At 40.5% G+C, this 18,526-nt stretch overlaps 2 protein-coding genes and 1 long non-coding RNA gene across 3 annotated transcripts; 1 reads left to right on the top strand and 2 right to left on the bottom strand.

Moving 5' to 3' along the window:
- Positions 1 to 3,427: 3,427 nt before the first annotated feature.
- Positions 3,428 to 6,599, top strand: LOC122042053 (protein SEEDLING PLASTID DEVELOPMENT 1-like). Its single transcript, XM_042601982.1, has 9 exons — positions 3,428 to 4,105; positions 4,183 to 4,397; positions 4,483 to 4,633; positions 4,702 to 4,893; positions 5,045 to 5,207; positions 5,357 to 5,568; positions 5,688 to 5,864; positions 5,932 to 6,096; positions 6,165 to 6,599. The coding sequence occupies exons 1-9, from the start codon at positions 3,674 to 3,676 to the stop codon at positions 6,474 to 6,476; spliced, it is 2,019 nt and encodes a 672-aa protein (XP_042457916.1). The 5' UTR covers positions 3,428 to 3,673; the 3' UTR covers positions 6,477 to 6,599.
- LOC122042054 lies at positions 4,291 to 7,301 on the bottom strand. The gene is made up of 4 exons (XR_006129140.1): positions 6,683 to 7,301; positions 6,151 to 6,554; positions 4,572 to 5,925; positions 4,291 to 4,431 (listed from the first exon to the last, which is right to left on the bottom strand). It is a non-coding gene; the product is annotated as an uncharacterized LOC122042054 (long non-coding RNA).
- Positions 7,302 to 7,560: 259 nt separating this feature from the next.
- Positions 7,561 to 10,227, bottom strand: LOC122042052 (auxin-responsive protein IAA30-like). Its single transcript, XM_042601981.1, has 5 exons — positions 9,884 to 10,227; positions 8,933 to 9,180; positions 8,398 to 8,545; positions 8,242 to 8,303; positions 7,561 to 7,840 (listed from the first exon to the last, which is right to left on the bottom strand). The coding sequence occupies exons 1-5, from the start codon at positions 10,114 to 10,116 to the stop codon at positions 7,806 to 7,808; spliced, it is 726 nt and encodes a 241-aa protein (XP_042457915.1). The 5' UTR covers positions 10,117 to 10,227; the 3' UTR covers positions 7,561 to 7,805.
- Between the last annotated feature and the right edge of the window lie 8,299 nt (positions 10,228 to 18,526).

The raw sequence follows: 18,526 nt of genomic DNA, 5'->3' as shown, positions 1-18,526 counted from the left end.
GGTGACTAATCCAAGGATCCACACCAACGCACACACCCTCCACTAGTAAAAACTCTCCTTTATGGTAACTACCAAAGGCGGAGAAGCCCTACAAGATTCTCGGTACAAGAAGAAGGAAAGGGAAACAAAATACAAGCACAAAGCTTACAATGAATGCAGAAAACCCTAACCCTAGCTTCTCTTCTTGCCTTTGATCCGCCTCTTGACTCGGAGAGCTTCCAAGAACCTTCAAGAACTGGCGATCACGAGCTTTGAGAGTCTTGTGGAGGAGCTAGCAGTCAGATGAAGCGGTGAAGAGATTGCACATGCCCAGAGCAACGGCTATAACCAGCGCCAGCGGTCGGATCCGATCGATTCGAATGTTCCCAATCGATCGGGAGGCTTTGGATCGATCACGGATCGATCCAGAGCGCCTTTGCTCGAAAGCGCTGGATCGATCCACGGATCGATCCGGCGCTTATCGCGCGCCCCAATCGATCCACCGATCGATTGGGACCTCTGATCGATCCACGGATCGATCCGAGCTTCTGATTGGGGCGGTCGGATCGATCCAGCGATCGATCCGACTGGATCGATCCACGGATCGATCCGGCGCGATTTTGTCCAAAACCAAGTCCCAAACATCCCAAACCAACATCCGGTCAACCTTGACTGTTGGTATGTCATGCCTAGCATCTAGTCACTCCCTTGACCTGCTAGACTCCCTACACCAAGTGTCCGGTCAATCCCTTTGACCCACTTGGACTTTTCTCTGTGCCAAGTATCCGGTCGATCCTTTGACCTACTTGGACTTTTCTTTCATGCCAAGTATCCAGTCAATCCTTTGACCTACTTGGACTTCCCAGCACCAGATGTCCGATCATCCTTGATCCATCTGGATTTTCCCTTGCCTGGCTTCACTCACCAGGACTTTCACCTAGCTTCACTCACTAGGGTTTTCCACCTGCCTAGCTTCACTCACTAGGACTTTCACCTGGCTTCACTCACCAGGATTTCCATCTGCCTAGCTTCACTCACTAGGACTTCCTTCTGCCTGGCTTCACTCACCAAGACTTTTCTTCTGCCTGGCTTCACTCACCAGGACTTTCATTTTGCCTAACATCCCAGTTAGGACTTCCCCGTCAAGTATCCAGTCAACCTTGACCTACTTGACTCTTCTTCAATCAATATCTTATTGTCAAACATCTAAACCCAAACCAAGACTCAGCTTGGTTACCCAGGTCAACCTTGACCTGAGGGATATTGCACCAACACGCTCTAACTACGCTCTACGACTCCGACAACTGACGACGACTTTCTTCATCTGTTTGTACTGTCGGTATAATTCTTTATTCAACACTTGTACTTTAAAATTGTAAAAGATTTACGGATTGATAGTGATTGCCCACCAAAAGCGTTCAACGATCGCGAACCTTGGATTAAGAGTCGCCCAAGGCTCCGAACCAAGTAAAAATACTTGGGTCTTCTTGTGTGTGTTTTATTTTCCGTTGCTTTACTCGGAACGTTTTCAAAAATGATAAGTGAAAGTCACGAGCGCTATTCACACCCCCCCTGTCTAGCGCGTCTCGATCCAACAATTGGTATCAGAGTCAGGTCGCTCTGAATTGGTGAAACCATCAATCGAGCAGGGGGGTTTCTTTTTGCAAAGTAAAATTAAATATCGTTTTTGTTAAAAAAAAAATAAAACCTTATGTCTTTCGTTTTTTTTAAACTATTTTTAAAAATTCTAGTTTCATCTTTTCTGATGTTGCAAGTAGTTTAAATATTCTATCTATTATTTATTTCAACTTCTAAAAGATGTTAAAATATAATAAAAAAGAATCAACAAAACAATCCTCACACGTTTTATGTTTTTCAAAACCTCTAATCCACCACTAGGAATGCCGAAAATAACAATAGAGAGTATATTTGAGCTCTTTGTAACATCAGAAATACACAGGAACTGAAATAGGTGCAATCGGAACTCTATAGGTCCATCAGTGGATTTTGATCGAAACTCACTGATCGACCTAAAGACCTCAAATTGCAGTTATTTCAGGCCTTAAGGATTTCTAAAATTGTAAGGAGTCCAACTATGCTCTCCATTATTATTTTCGACATTCCTAGTCGTAGACCAGAGGTTTTGAAAAACCTAAATCTCTCTTTTTTTTCTTTTTTTTTTTTGTTATTGGACCTTATATGAAGAGATATTAGGCCCAACATGGGCATGATATCTCTTTATATCAAGCCCAATATGAACCTGATATAGGAAGATATTAGGCCTAACAATAAAAAAAAGGAAAAAAAAAGAAAGAGAGATTTAAGTTTTTCATAACCTCTAGTCCACCACTAGGAATGCCAAAAATAACAATGGAGAGCATATTTGGACTCCTTGCAATTTTAAAAATCCACAGGACCTGAAATGGTTGCAATCTGAGGTCTCTAGGTTGATCAGTGAGTTTCGGTCAAAATCCACTGATGAATCTAGAGAGCTCCGATTGCACTCATTTCAATTACTGTAGGTTTCTGATGTTGCAAGGAGTTTAAATATGCGATCTATTATTTATTTCAAATATAATAAAAAAGAATCAGTAAAACAATCTCCATACATTGGATCTGATATGAATCATATTATGCTCACGTATGAGAATTTTTGCCAATTCATCATTATTACAATTTTACACCTCCGTAGAAGCTAAAATAAATAATGGATTAGTGTCTGTTAATTTATGGAGTTGCAAAGAATTCAAATATGTCATCTATTAATTATTTCGAAAAAATATATTCTAATGTTATCAAAAAAATTAACTAAACTCTGAACGTTATGGGTCTGATATAATTTATATATCAGGTCTATGTTATGCATGCACGCATGAAAAAAAAAAAAGAAGAAATAAAAGAGCGGAGAGGAAAAAATATATTGATTGCATACATAAGAGAAAGTAAATAGAAGAAAGAGTGAGAAACGATATTAAAAAAAAAAATTAAATTTGTCAGAAGGATAAAATAATAAATACACTTAAAAATATGTATTTTTTTTATAAATATCATAAATTTAAATCTCTATATATGTCTATTGATAAATTACCGTTATTTAGAAGAGAAATATAGACAAAAGAAAATAACGAAAATAATATAGGTAATTCATAATTATAGGGTATTCTTTTAATAAAAAAAATAAAGTGGAGCGACTTTTGTTTACAATTTGGAGAAAAAAAACAGAGGGAAAGTATTCTTACCTTTTTTAAATGTATTTAATAACCGTATAATTAAGCTTTGTCTAGAAAGACGTATAAGCTTTGTGGAAGGCCGAAGAAGAAGCTTGACTTGTCTATCGCTGCGTCGCGACGAACAATCGCCAAGAGCAGCCCGCGATGCCCAGGCATCCCATGCCGCGTGTCCTGCGAGACACGCAATTGGGAATTTGTGCTCAAAATGTTCGAACTCGTACCGCGATGTGGACCTATGGGGTGTGGAACTTCCTGTTGCCTGTCCGCCTGTGGTTGAACTTCCCCAGCCGGCGATCAGACGTGTGGCGCTCGACCGCTGACTAGCGATCCGTGGCTACAAACGGTAGCTCGTTCCGTGCCTCCCTCGCCCTCCCCCTCCCGCACTCCACCGGTTCGACGAATATTCCCAGCCGAACTATAAAGGCCCGTCGGCGATCGGCCGCCCACTTCGAGTGCCGAGAAAGATGCTGAAGGCTTTGGCTCCAGCGAACGCCCTCCACGGGCTCCGGACGCCGCGATACTCCGGCCTTATTGTCTGCTCGTCCTCCGCCTCCCGCCGCTCCCCCGGCCGGCGCCGGGCCGTCGCCCCCTCCGTCCGCCGTCCCGCCGCCGATCGCTGCTCCCTATGGAGCCACCGCGATTCGTCCACGATGAGGCCGCGACCCGATGAGGGCGCTTCCCCCTCCGCTCCTGCGGTTCACGACGGGCTGGAGTTGTTCCTGGAGCTGGTCTCGCCTAGGATGAGGCGAGATCTCGAGCGACACGAGGAGATCCGGGAGCTCATCGAGGTGGTCATGGATTTGGGGAGGAAGCCCATCGCGCGATTCCCGTCCGGCGATTGGATCATGTCTGAACACCCCGTTGGCGTCGAAGACCTTCGCCAAGCAATTTCTAAGGTAACGAGTTTTTTTTTTTTTTTTTTTTACTTCAATCCCGCGATCTTCTTTGATTAAACTGAGAATTTAGCTTACAGGTGGGTGGCTTTTCGGATGACAACCGATCCGGTATCGACCGCTCCTTGCACCGCATTAGCGCCATTAGGAACCGGAAGATGCAAATCATCGGCCTCACCTGTAGAGTTGGCCGGGCTATCGCCGGGAGCGCAGAGATGATCCGTGATTTAGTTGAAGATGGAGGTTCTATCTTAGTGATTGGCCCTCCTGGAGTTGGGAAGACTACGTTGATCAGGTAACTCATGCCCTTTCATTTTCTTCCTTTTTTACTGAAATCATTATTCATCATTTCTTCCTCATTGCTAAAATTTATAATGCAGAGAAATAGCTAGAGTTTTGGCAGATGAAAAGATGAAACGAGTGGTCATAGTAGACACATCCAATGAAATTGGAGGTGATGGAGATGTACCTCATTCAGGAATTGGTCTCGCAAGGAGAATGCAAGTTCCAAACGTTAGCATGCAACACAATGTAAGTGCACCACTGCCACTTTGCCTCATTTATGGAGTTCTTCACTTATGTTGTGCTGCTGCGACTAGGTCATGATTGAAGCAGTTGAGAATCATATGCCCGAGGTCATTATAATTGATGAAATTGGAACAGAACTTGAAGCTATGGCAGCAAGTACTATAGCTCAAAGAGGAGTTCAGCTTGTTGGAACAGCTCACGGGGTAACAATTGAGAGCATAATTAAAAATCCTTGCCTACAGACACTTGTTGGTGGGATAGAGGTAGTGCTTTATGTCCTTGTCAGTATAGATCTTAGTGACTAAATATGATGCAACTGTGAAATAATAGATCTTCTTGCATGAGATAAAAAAATATGTATCATATTAATCAATTTGCACATATAAAGGCTACTTTGAACTTGTTCTGATGTAGAGTGTGACACTTGGTGATGAAGAAGCTAGAAAAAGGAAAGTGCAAAAGACAATACTTGAAAGAAAAGGACCACCTACATTTACCTGTGCTGTTGAGATGATATCAAAAACTGAGTGCCGAGTTCATCACAAACTAGAAGCTACAGTAGACGCCATTCTAGCAGGTCTCTCTCTCTCTCTCTCTCTCTCTCTCTCTCTCTCTCTATATATATATATATATATATATATTTCCTCTCCTTAATTGTCAGCCTGTTCTTCAAATTCCTGTTTCAGAAAATATTTCATTGTCTTGGTCATTCTTTTGTGAATACAGGGAAAACTCCTCCCTTTGAAACACGTAAGATTGATCCAAAAGGCGAATTGAGCAACTCTTCTCCGGCTCCACAGGAGTTTCATGAAGAGGAACCATTTGTTAGTTCTAAAAAGGATGTTGATGATGGAAATGACAATGCTGGATATAACAAGAAAGCAAGAAGCAATTCATATACACCAAGGAGATCGCCAGTTCGTGTTTATACTTTTAAGGTAGTCACCAGACAATTCAATTGCCTTCCATTTTCAGTTTTCAACATGTCCTTCATTCATTGTCATTAAATAATTTACTGTATTGGATCAATTGATGCTTATTTCCATTCATTGTTAAGACTTTGGAAGCTGACCTGCTGCAAGTAGCAACTGTGATGGGCTATGAGGATGATATTCATGTGACTGAAGACATTGGAACAGCAAATGCAATTTTAGCATCAAGTTCCGAAATGAAGCAAAATCCTTGGATTCGCAGTGTCGCAAAGTTCCACCACCTGCCTGTATTTGTAATCAAGGTAAACAATTGGTGTTCTGCTTCCTCGGTTTGCCAGTGCCCTTACAGCGCTTTGTTCTTACCTGCAGAAGAGTACAATGGCACAAATGGTGAAGGCAGTTAAGATGATCCTAGGGGTCAATGGGTTTGGATCCAGACTAAATGCACCGTCAATCTTTATCGACAAAGACATAGAAGTGGAAGATGATGCACCTAAAAGAAAACCTACATTGGAGGAAATTGATGCTCTGGAGGTATGTGCATGATTAAGTATTTTAGGATAAACACGCATGTAATGATTTGCATACTGATACTACCGCAGGAGGTTCGAATGGCTATCGAGTACATTGTAATTCCTGGCGGAGAACCTGTAGAGCTCCTCCCAAGATGTTCCGAGATAATTACTCGTCAACTTGAGCTCGTCGAAAGCTACCAATTGGCCGCAAAGAGATCAGGAACAGAGCTGAACTCCAGGCTGCAGATTCTTCCCACGAAGGTCAATAAGAACAGCTCATCCGCGAAGAGCCCTGGAGTGCATTTAAGCGAGCAAGCACAAGAGATGGATCTTAATTCTCTACACGGATGGAATTCGGGTTCTAGTGTACCTCGTCTTCCACTTTTGCCTGATAATTAGTAACTCTCACATGGTGAAGCTCTTGTCTTGTACAGTGATGTATATATATCAGATTCTGAAGCTTATTCTTCACAGCAACTGTAAATTTATATCATTCTTTTAAAGGGGAAATTAGCTCGCGCATGATGCCTTGTTTAGTCAAGAAATGCAATGACAAAATTCATGATTTAAAGAAAATTGCAAGTTAAAGTGATAGATATTCGTACGTTTTTCTTCTCTGCCAGATCTTCAATACTTCATCATCCGGCTGCTGTTGATAATCGGCCCGAGAGTTCCCAAGACAGTTCTGGATGATGTTCCTGAAGATATTGAGATACGGATCGCGGAGATCCCTGATTGCGGAGGGAGGATGTCGGTCCCAAGGAATGTTGGGGAACCAACTGAACCCTAACCATCAGCACGCCGTTGTAGAATACAAGCCACTTCGCCATCCCGGCTGCCACCACCGTGAGCGGGGTGTTGAGGTAGCCTGACGGCCGGGCGGGCCACCCGCCGAACGGCATAGAAAAGGGATCCGAAGTCCCAGGTCCCTTGGAGTGAGAGATGCTGAGATAGCTCCTCCGGATTAGGAATGGCGGGGCGATCGGTTAGGCGACGGAGGAAGGAGAGAACGACCTCGGAAACGGAGACGGCCAAAGGAAGGAGGAGGGGCGACGGAGGCGCTCGGAAGGAGAGACTCCGGTGCTCTGCGTAAAAGCGGGACGCAGAGGCGTAGGGATCCGTCGGCCGGAGAGCAGGGAGGGAGACGGAAAAAAGGAAGGAGACGGGGAGGGTGGTGGAGAAGGAAGCGAAGGCAATCGGACTAATTGAGGAGAACAAATTAGTGCTTTCATCGAGAAAAGCACGGCTACGATTACATATAGACAACAACATATGGACAGCCAAGATCTATTCTAGAAAGCCGACAAAATCCAATGGGCCGGATCGAGCTTGATTCGGACCAATATTAACCCGAGTTGATCAAGTGACGTAATCTTAAATTACCTATACATGTAAATTTGATCAGAAATGGAAAAATCGAAAGAAGGAAAATAAATAATAATAATAATAATAATAGATCAGTGTAGGTATATTAAACGCATAATTAACACAACACAGGCATAGCCGCATAGAGCTAGCAATGTTTCAGATGAGCAACATTGTTTACTGTCCATACAAAAAACGACAAAACATAATAATAAAAGAAATATATATTTATCAAGAATCATACACCCCAACAGAAGATAAATACATATATATGGAAGCACACTACAGATGCAAGACAATACACTTGATTTTAATCCAGTAACTTAATTATGTGATGTTTGATTGTTGATGAACCACATGGCTTCAGCTTCTGTTGCGTTTCTCCATGGCCCTCGGTGCTGTAATTAGGAAGTAAAAGAACAATAGTTTGATTAATTTGTTTGATAAAACTAATGACCTCTTGCTTAAACTTAAACATTATATAACTACTCTATTCAATTAAATGAAAGTACATGATAATTGCTATCTTTTGATCAGGAAGAATAATGTCTAATAGTTGAAACCTTTGGTAGGACGCAAATCCTATAAACAAAAACCTCAGATCTCTATGGATTTTATAATTTTTTTAAACCATGTAATATAGGTTTTTAAAAGTTCTAGAGAGTTGAATCAATGATTTTAAATATGATTCCATACTATAGAAGAAATAGATCATTAGGGAGAAATACATATTCTCTTTGTTCATATTTAATTAAGATACATATATATCATTAGCCGAAGTAAATATATATATGCTTACCAAGTCCGACGGCCTCTGATCCCTTCATTATCCTCAAGCGTTTGCAGGAGTCAACAAACATCCTGGATTAATTAATGTATTCTGGTTAATTGATCATAAAGAAATCTATTTTAAAAACTTAATTAGCATCTAGAAATTAAAGCAACGCTAACTTACTCCCAAGGAACGTCGCCTACGAGCATCCAATCCCCATCCTTGTCTTCAAAGGTTGGCACAAACTCAGATCCATTGATCACCAGCTCAGTTACCTTGCCGTCGTTCATGAAATCCCTCACGCTTATTCCTTGCTCAGTCCCATAATTTCCTGATATACATATATGTTTCCATGCTTAATTACTAATTCACAAAGAAGCTTGATGCTCACATGCATGCTTCCGTTTTGATGAAAGAGAAGAATAAAAAAATAGTGATACAGACTAACAGTTGTAGGGAATGAGCTGTATAACCCTGTGGATGAACTCTAAAACTTCCAAAAAAAAATGAGAGATAATTATCCACCATTAATAGTGAGCATGTTCCTCTTCCCACTATATTGACGAGTGCAACTTGCACTGCCTCTCACATGGTATGTCTCACTTATATTTATTATTAGACTGACATACAAAAGAGTGCATGCATATGGACGTAGATGGGGTGCATGGAGCTTTCTGTTGCATAGTAAGTGTGAAAGAAAACGGGAATAATTAATTACCGGAAGTGGTGAAGGAGGAGAACATCTTCTGCAAGGCCATGGAGAGGTCCTGGTAGCTCTTGTAGGTCTTGAGGTCGACCTTGCGAAGGTAAGGAGCGCCGTCCATGCTCACCTTCACGAAGGCAGCGACGGAAGCAACTGCAGTTTTGTCGCTTTGTTCTTCCTTGTTCTTGCTCTCAGAATGTTGCTGCACGTTAAGAATGTTCTTCCGGAAGGATCGAACTGGAGGCCAGCCCACCACTTGTGCTCTGTTGATCATTTAATTATGTTAGTAAAAAAAATATAATTGGTTTATAAAATTGAAACCTAGATCAGGTTATAATGATCAACTAATTATAAGTTTGTAGTTTTTATAAAGACATACTTAGAAACAAAGCGATTAGAATTGATGAAAAAAATAAATATCAGCTATAGTTGTTGATGTGGTGGGAAAAGTTTGAGAACAATATGAGGCTAATTTAGTTGAGTTTGCTTTTGATGTTGTAAATGGTTTTGTTGTATTTTCTTTGTAACTCGTATGCCCATATAAATATCATCTGTTCTTGGTTCACCTATTCTGGGTGCATGCATATGGAAGCTATATACTATAAACTTAAAATAATCTGTCCACTTTATGCCTTACATACAATACTTTATCCATTGAGATGTAGAGAAGAAAGCAATTTTTGTTAAAAGAAATTAATTAAAAATACACTAAACAGGCCTGTTAAAAGCGAGACTTAAGATCCAAATACAGTAGAAAAATAATCCATTTAATAACAAACTATCACATAGCATGCATATATTTCTTAGAATTTCATGTAGACTGAGCTTAGAATTTCATGAGTTCATGTTTACTTAAGACAAAGAAAACTATTCACAAAATATTAATAGAGACTAACTAAGCTTCTGAAATTAGGAACACAAATCTACGAGAAAGAAATTAAATAGAGTAGAATATTAGTTACGTACTTGGGAGCAGGTGGCTTCTCATGAGCATCAGTGGCCTTGTTTTCTTTCTCAGTGGACTCTAATTCCTTGCCCTCCACCGGAGTATGCAGCTTCAGCTTCAGATCAATTGTCTCCAGGAAGCCTCTCTTCCCAGAACTCTTAACCGACACTTCTGCTTCTCCTCCACAGCCGCCACCGCCGCCCGGCAACCCCAGGCGGAGCTCCGTCTCCTCCAATCGCAACCCGCTAGCCATCACTTCTCTGGTGTTCGACAGGGACGAGATCAACGCCAAGGCTTTTTTTTTTCTTCTTCTTCCTCCTCTTGCTTCTCCTTGATTTTATTACTAGTATAAGAAACCAAGAGACCGTATAGTCATAAATTAACGAAATGGGACGAACTTATACGGTGGGTCGCACCGTCCGACCCACTTCTGATCACAACACGTGTCCACAGCTTGTTGGAATTAATTGGATGATCTCTACGGGCATTGCCGGTCCGAATCTATAACTAATCCCGGTTCGAACCTAGCTTTTAATTAATCCACCCGATCTAAGACGACAACAATCACATTGACGGCTTAAAAGATTGCACTAATCTATGTAATTGAGAGAAAGGGGTCCATGTGCTGAGATTCCTCAAGAGACCGGGAGCGGTTCACCCATGTGAACCCTGTCTCGCATTAACCGGCCATTAACCAATTAAATAAAACCAAAGCCAGCACTTGCCTCGGTTTGATTCTCTGCATGCATGATACTTCTAGTTCAGGCTACTTAAATAAATGGACACGTTTATTGCTCCGAGGTAATTATATTATGGACCAAATAGTAGCAGCAAGATTGTCGAATCAAAAATTGTATTGCATATCAATTATTTTGGTAAATTATTAAATCATAAATTGTATATGTCCATATTCTTTTCGTTACTATTAAAAATTAAAATAAAATAAACAACAACAAAAACTATAATAAATCTTTTTGACATAAAACTCATTATTGTCAAATGAAATATAAGATATAGATGGTGATGTGGCGATCTCCCTAAGCTCTTACTCGTTCGATGGATCAAAAGTCATGTGAAGTTGTCAATCAAAATTAAAATAGATATATTGTGACCCAAAAATGATCAAATATATCGCAGATGAGACCCAGGCTTGATCAAATCAACTCGAACATTGACATCATCCTTAGCTCATCTCTCTATCTCAACCCTAGGTCTCGGCGACATCTCTCTCTGTATCAACCTAGGTCTCTGCGAACTCTCTCAGTCTCATATCCCGATACCATCCCTAGCTCAGCTCTAGGTATCAGCATCATCTCTCTATCTCAGCCCTAGATCTCGATGATATCTCTCTCCGTCTCAACCCCAAGTCTTGACGACGTCTCTCAGTCTCGTATCCCGACATCATCCCTGGCTCAGCTCCATGTCTCGACATCATCGCTTTGTCTCAACCCCAAGTCTCGATGACATCTCTCAGTTTTGGATCTCGACATCATCCCTAGCTCAACCCCACCCAAGCTTCATCTGTTTCCATGGTCACTCCACATCAACATCATCTTTTTTTTTCATCCTCAAGATTGATCTATGCCTTACATGGACTTGCTGACAATGGTTGTAAATATTCCTAAACCCATAACATCTTAAGAATGGAAGAGCGATTACGAGGTTGACAGGTCTGATCCCCTGATGTCCCTATACTAACCCGTGGCACGGGATAAAATGGGGAGACAACTAACGGATGTCGAATCTGATTCCCTCATTGGCCTCTACAATGATGATATTTTGACTGATGTGGAGATATTATCCTGACAATCATATAAGCACTCACAAAGATAATGATAAAGAAGGTAAATTTCTCTCCAACTCCACCAGGTTCTACCCTACCACTCATCTTCTTCTTCTCACATATCACCTCAAGCAAACTTTAACTTGAGAGTCGGAGTCACTCCGGGATCCATCTCATGGTCAGTCTAACTCTCTTTTGGAGTGTGTTTCAGACTTGCTCATCCCAATCATTAGCAATCTTCGGAGAGAGCATGCGTCGACAAGTTCGTTGACTGATGGCTTCACCATGCATGGTGATCCCGTCCGAAAGCTGAGTCGGATGAAGGCTGGCTACACTGTACTCGCGATTGACGGAAAGTCATTGCGAAGCCTGGTCGATCTGGCACCCACCGGAAGGGCTTACACGGGCTGATGACAAGGGATGATGAGGCGATGACCCTGCGCACACTCAGACAAGCCGCCCTCACGTTAGAGACCAAGAACCAAGGAAAAAGTCCCCAGGTCAGGCCCTCCGACGCTCAAGTCAGGTACTTTTTCCCCAGAAGCACAGTGAAAAAGACGAAAAAGTAAAAGACGAGTGCAGAAAGACGAGTAAGCGTACCTGCATAGAGACAAGGCCTCCCTTTTTGTATGGCAGTGGATGCTTCTGGAGTCTGGCGAATGCCAGGGAATGTCGGGTGTCAGGCTTTGTCTGGCGGTGATTGACACGGAGCATCCTCTTATAGGTCGGAGGAGGAATCGAGGGGGGACAACGAGCCCTAGACCGTTAGCATATTCCCTGACACGCTGTGATTATTCCCTGACGAGTGGTTATGATTCCCTTTTTTGCTTGTCGTGTAGTGCGCGGCCTCTTAAGTTCATTATCCCTAGGCTGGGTCTTCCGACTTGCCGACCCCGACCTGTGAGCGCAGACTTGTAGCCAACCTATATTTACTGCTTCGCAACTCTAGATCAGTACATTCAGCCTTGTCCTGTCTTAGTTGGTCTCCTCCTGCTCTGTAAGTCCTGCTTTGTGTACTTACCTTAGTTCATCTATCCTGTCGTGTGAGTCCTGGTCTGCATATCCTGACCTGTGTGCCTTAGTTCGTGTCCGCTTATTCTGACCTGTGCATCTCTGCATATCCCGACCTATGATTCTTGGTTTGCATATCCCGACCTGTATGTTTTGGTCCATGTGTCTTGTGCCGCAATGCTATAAGTCCTAACATGTGATCCTTGGTTTGCATATCCCAACCAGTATGTTTTGGTCCACGTGTCCTGTGCCGCAAGGCTATAAGTTCTGATCTGTGATTCTTGGCTTACATATCCCGACCTGTACGCTTTGGTCCATGTGTCCTATGCCGCAAGGCCATAAGTCCTAACTTGTGATCCTTGGCTTGCATATCCCGACTTGTACGCTTTGGTCCATGTGTCCTGTGCCGCAAGACTATAAGTCCTGACCTGTAATCCTTGGTTTGCATATCCCGACCTGTACGCTTTGACCCATGTGTCCTACGTCGCAAGGCTATAAGTCCTAATCTGTGATCCTTGGTTTGCATATCTCAACCTGTATGCTTTGACCTTCTTACTTACCGCGTAGGCCCCCTAAGTGCGGCTATATACCTTTGGGAGCGCCCTGTAACCTGAACCTTTGACCGCCACATAGGCTGGACTTTTGACCACCATGTAGGCATACTTTTGACTATTACGTAAGCCTGATTGCTGACCGTCACGTGAGCTCGATTTCTGACCGCCATGGGGGCTTGACTTCTGACCGCCCCGTAAGATTGACTTCCAACTACATCATCTGTCCGACTCCACAATCATGCACCGTATCACATGGTGTTTAGCCCGAACCGATGGCTTGATTTTTAAATCACTAACAATCATTCTTAAGTTCCCATTGGCTAATTCTATCTTCACTTTGATAGGACTTCTTATGGACTTGGTAATGACTACATTTATTATGTTTAACAATTATTTCTTCTTTTTTTGATAATTTTAGTTTAGTTTCTACTCTATTAGATTTAATTTCAATTTTAGATTTTAAATTAATTAGGTTTCTCTCATATTGTTAGAGCCATATATGTAAAAGACTTCACTATTTCAGTTTGTATTAACAAAAAAGAGTGAGAGCAGTCACTAAGATTCATTTGAGAGGTTCTCTATGAGAAAAGTCTGAAGATATAAGACAACAACCATGTTCCTCGATTCTCACTGAATTTCCGATTGAGATTCGACTAAACTTAAGTTGATATTGCACTACCTTTTCTCTTGTGGAAGAATACAGATGGGTCTTTAATCATATCAATCACAAAGATGAGTCTATTTAGGCAGCATGATGTTTTCATAGCAGGACTAGGAATGTTTTTTGTCAGCAAGTGTTTGGTCTGTCTTGTTATAAAATTAGAAAAGGATATGCATTCAGCCTTTTTCACTAATTAAAATGATTTATGAGATAGTTATACTAAGGCATCAATTTTTATGGACTCGGGACGCAAATGTATTGAGGAAAAGTTGTCAGAAAGGTGCCGAAATAATTGCCCTGAATTAACATCCTAACTCTACAGTTCTGAGTGAGACACTGACTAACTTCATGGCTAGAATAGCAGACTGCAGATTGCATTTACTAAATGGTTTCAGTTTATTCCTTCATGCCAAATGTGATAACGCAATGCATTAATGAGCCAGGTCAGAGCTTATCCAATTAGAGACAAACATAATAACAACCAAGATTGCTACTTGGAAAGTTCAGAATAAAGTTTAGGCCACTCAATTAATTAGATTGTGATAAAGTAGGCGTATCACCATACCGCATGCATCGTCATAGTCCATCAACAGTACCGAAGAGCATGTAAATATAGATGAACATGGGAAAGTTATGGTTTCATGTGTTTTGGTTGACAAGGGAAAGAGGCAAAAGATATGAGACGGTGATTGAGTGCATGTGAAAAAGTAATTCCTACCTTATAACTACAAACCTTATCCACTACTGAATCATCAATAAAGAGATGAGAGTGTTACGCAAGATCTGTCGTGTTTGTTAGCTCCCATACCAAACTAAGGTTTGGTGTTTTTGGTGTGTTTTTTTTTTTAAGTTGATATCATATATTTAATTTATATCGATTAATTTTAGTATGATTGATCAATTTTATGGAAATTTGCTATTGGTTATCAGAGTAAATCGTTAAGTACTAACAGCGGACTATCCATTAGCCCCATGTTCTTAGTCAACCGTCCATTAAAAAAAATTCATCCGTTAATCCAGACTGAGACTCAATTTTTAAATGTATATCTACCGATGTAATGATCCGGGGTTGGTTTGGAATTAATTTTGTTTTGTTAGACAGCAGGAATCAATTTATTATATTGTTTATAGATTTTTTCACTGGGTTGGTTGGACACATGCGTGTAGCTAGGTAGAAAGATACAAGTTCTAAAAAAATCTATTTTGAAATGTTGAACATAAAAATGTTTGCTAAAGTGAAGTAATAGAATAAAGATGCAACACCTTAAGACAATATTTACTTGAAAGAATTTGATCTGACAAAAAGGTCATATGCTGATTAGGGTTGGTCTACCGTTATTTATAGAGAGGTAAATTAAGAATTAAATAAGCCACCATATGATAGGGTCATTGCTCGCTTGAAAGAATTTGGGAAGCATAAGATTATAGAAATAAGGGAAAATGAATGAGAAGGAGAATGTTAATCCTGTCTTATACGGAAAAAAAGGATAAAATAGTCATTTCAGTTTTAAATTCTCTCTCTCCAAGGAAACAGATGCTGAATAATAATATCCTGTCCAAGTGAAACTAGGTTAGCTAGGTAGGTATTGGACCTATAGGAGTAGTCCATCCATGCTATTTTCTCAAATGCCAACTACAACTCTTCACAATATACATATAAACAAATGAAAATTTAAACCTTCAAATGGAAAGGATATTGATGAGAGCCATGAACAGCAAATAAATTCTTGCAAGAGACTTGAGCAAGACAGCAAAGAAAAGCTGGCCCCTCGATGGTGGCTTCCCTTCTACTCGAAACAAAGAGACAATTGTTTCATGTATTGTCAAGAAGTCCCACCTTAGACGCTGAGAAATTAAACTACGAGGGGGACAGCACACCTGTGTGTTGATGTGATGTTAATTACAACCGTACCTTAAGAGACCATGATATATTACACCTGGATCCACTCATTAAATTCTCTCCCTGTGGAATCCATGATTACACGTTACTTTCTTTTTGGACATTCAAAGTTGCTTACCTAGAGGAAGTAGTACAGATGGCAACTGTCAGACGAGCTATGTCGGCTTAAAGACTACAAAAGATATACTAGTTGGTGGTGTTATTGATCTTTACAGAGTGCCGCTACTATACAAATACAGTGAAGCATTTTAGATTTTAATATTTCAACAACCAATGCTCTGAGCCACCTGTGTTTTGGAGATTAATCTTACTGCGTTATTGTGTTATACAGTTTAATTGAAGTGGAACGCCTCACTATAAGGCTATAGCAATGGATATATCATTATCATAAATTCAAGTTAGTGGTTTAGATTCAGAATCTGATGGCTCCATTAAACTCTCCTCAAAGTTATATTAATAGTAACATTCAAATCTTTGAAACACATTTGATTAGGTTACTAGAGTACTTTTTAGTCTATCTCAACTCCTTAGTTCTTCAACCGAAATATCAATTTGTCTAATTATATAATTTATTGATCTTCTTTCAATATGACAAAGCTACCACAATTGCTTTAGGTAGGTAGTTAAACAAGCAAGGTTTGAAATCTATTCGAGAAGGGAAATAGCACTTTCTGAAACGATAATATGAGAACAATTTAGTAAACATATTATAATAGAAAGAAATTTCCTACTTGCGCTCACCTATATAATATTCTTCAAAAGCGCAAGGACCGTCTGATGTCTGTCACAAGCACATTGTCTGTTCTTTTGTGTGGCTCGCGTTGACGCCTTGCTTTATGGTAGAGAATGAAATAGTTTCTCATCAAAAATTTCTAGCAAACGCACAAGCTTTTCCACAATGTCCAACGTGACTAGCAGTTAGTAGTTACCTCGATGAAATCCTGCAAATCTCCACAAAGATGAAATCATAGTCGAACTATATTACTGAAGTGTATTTCTTTATCAGAAAGAAACAAAGTTACTTGTGAGAAGCTGGCATTCTGTATAATGTTTAATTAGCAAAACGATGAAGTTATGCTGAGGGCGAATGAATTATCTTTTGCCAGGTGAATATGCATGCAAATAAAGACCGCTGCACTAAGACTATTTGTCTGTATCTTACCGCGGGACCCACGGACCCGCGATACTTGCTCCAATGAATATCCATACAAATATTAGTTGGCAGTTGTGAGAGTACATACTGGCCGTAGGAATTAAAGGTGTGTGTATCTCAGTGCCTGCCTCTTAATTGTATTATTTCTGCCCACTTCAGAGATATTCATATATGCTGAGATACACATGGAGATGAAAGAGTTTGCTAAGTCTCATTAATTCTAGATATACATTTCTTTTACCCATCACTTTCTCCAGCTGAGCAGAAAGCATGATGCCCCTCTCTGCAGAGCAATCTTAACTTAATGACCATAAGGATTGGCGTGTTCGGCGGTGCCACTCGTGTGGCCCGTTGGTGTCCTGATTTCAGAACAGGATGTGCAAGGCATTTAACTGCTGTTATGGCCTAAGATATATGACAGAAGCGAGAGTCTTGAATGAGATGGTGCACGGTGCTTCAGTGCATTATGAGAAGGGCCGTCCACTTAAATGCATCTCTTTCAGATGAGCTGGAAGTGGTTGCAAGTAGTGTTGTGCTTGGTACAGAGGACCACAATCTCATGGATACATCTTAATATATGTTGTATAATCTTGTGACATGAATATACATGTAATTTACAGGAGTTATTATCTAAAGTTTAGGTAAATACATGGTTTTAACTTCTCATGACATGATTAACTGTTCATGCTTGAATCAGAAACCTTGTATACCTGGAAATCTGGGGGTTTTGTCCACCAGATATGCTGCAATGACTACAATTGGACCACTTCAATGACTGCAATTGGTCTCGATTGCATCAATCATCTTAGATACTTAGAATTGAGCACATGATCTTGTGTATTATTGCTCACTGTTGGATTAATCAGAATGCAGAAAAGTATAAGCTTGGAAGCATCAAAGACTACAGTAGTCGGCAGAAAGGAAATTTCGTGATATTTTTAACCAAGTTGAATGATAATAAACTTGACTGATTCACAACTTGTATCATTCCCATTACAAGACAGAGAACAAAACTGGATCATTTTCCTAGAAGAAACAGAACACAAAGAAAAAAAAATCTGCTTGTCTTGTTATTTTAAAAGATAAATCATTTAGATTGCTGAATAAATATTGTTTTTATTTTATAGACAGTGCTATTTTACTGAATGATATATTTTGAGGACTAAAAAAATTGTCGCTCGTCATATGCCAGAATAATTGGCTCATTTTAACCCAAATGAATGAAAAAAGAGAAGGATGAGACAATTGAATTCCAACACTCCGGCACGAGCAGTATTGGTTGACTGAATGAGATAGCTCTGTCTTGTATTGATTTCTAGACAAGTGAAGAAGCAAGACAAGAACACGTGGACCAGAACAACCAACCAGAAACCATTCTATTCATAGTTGAAATAATTATGTCGCATTGAAGGACCAACAATTAAACTTCGTATCTCCAACAGCTTGGACTGAATAATTTGTTCGGTAATATGAACCCATCACTCATTCAATCCAGTCCAAATCCATAGTTCAGATTTTAACAAAAAAAAAAAAAGGAACAGCCTTTGGGTCGTGGCTGTTTGGGCCAAAATCCAACCCTAGCAATGAACAATCAAAGGTAA

This window comes from Zingiber officinale, chromosome 2A (assembly GCF_018446385.1).
Source record: "Zingiber officinale cultivar Zhangliang chromosome 2A, Zo_v1.1, whole genome shotgun sequence".
Classification (NCBI taxonomy): Eukaryota; Viridiplantae; Streptophyta; class Magnoliopsida; order Zingiberales; family Zingiberaceae; genus Zingiber; species Zingiber officinale.
Note: the sequence above shows the minus strand (reverse complement) of the source record. Positions and strands in the feature narration are given on the sequence as shown.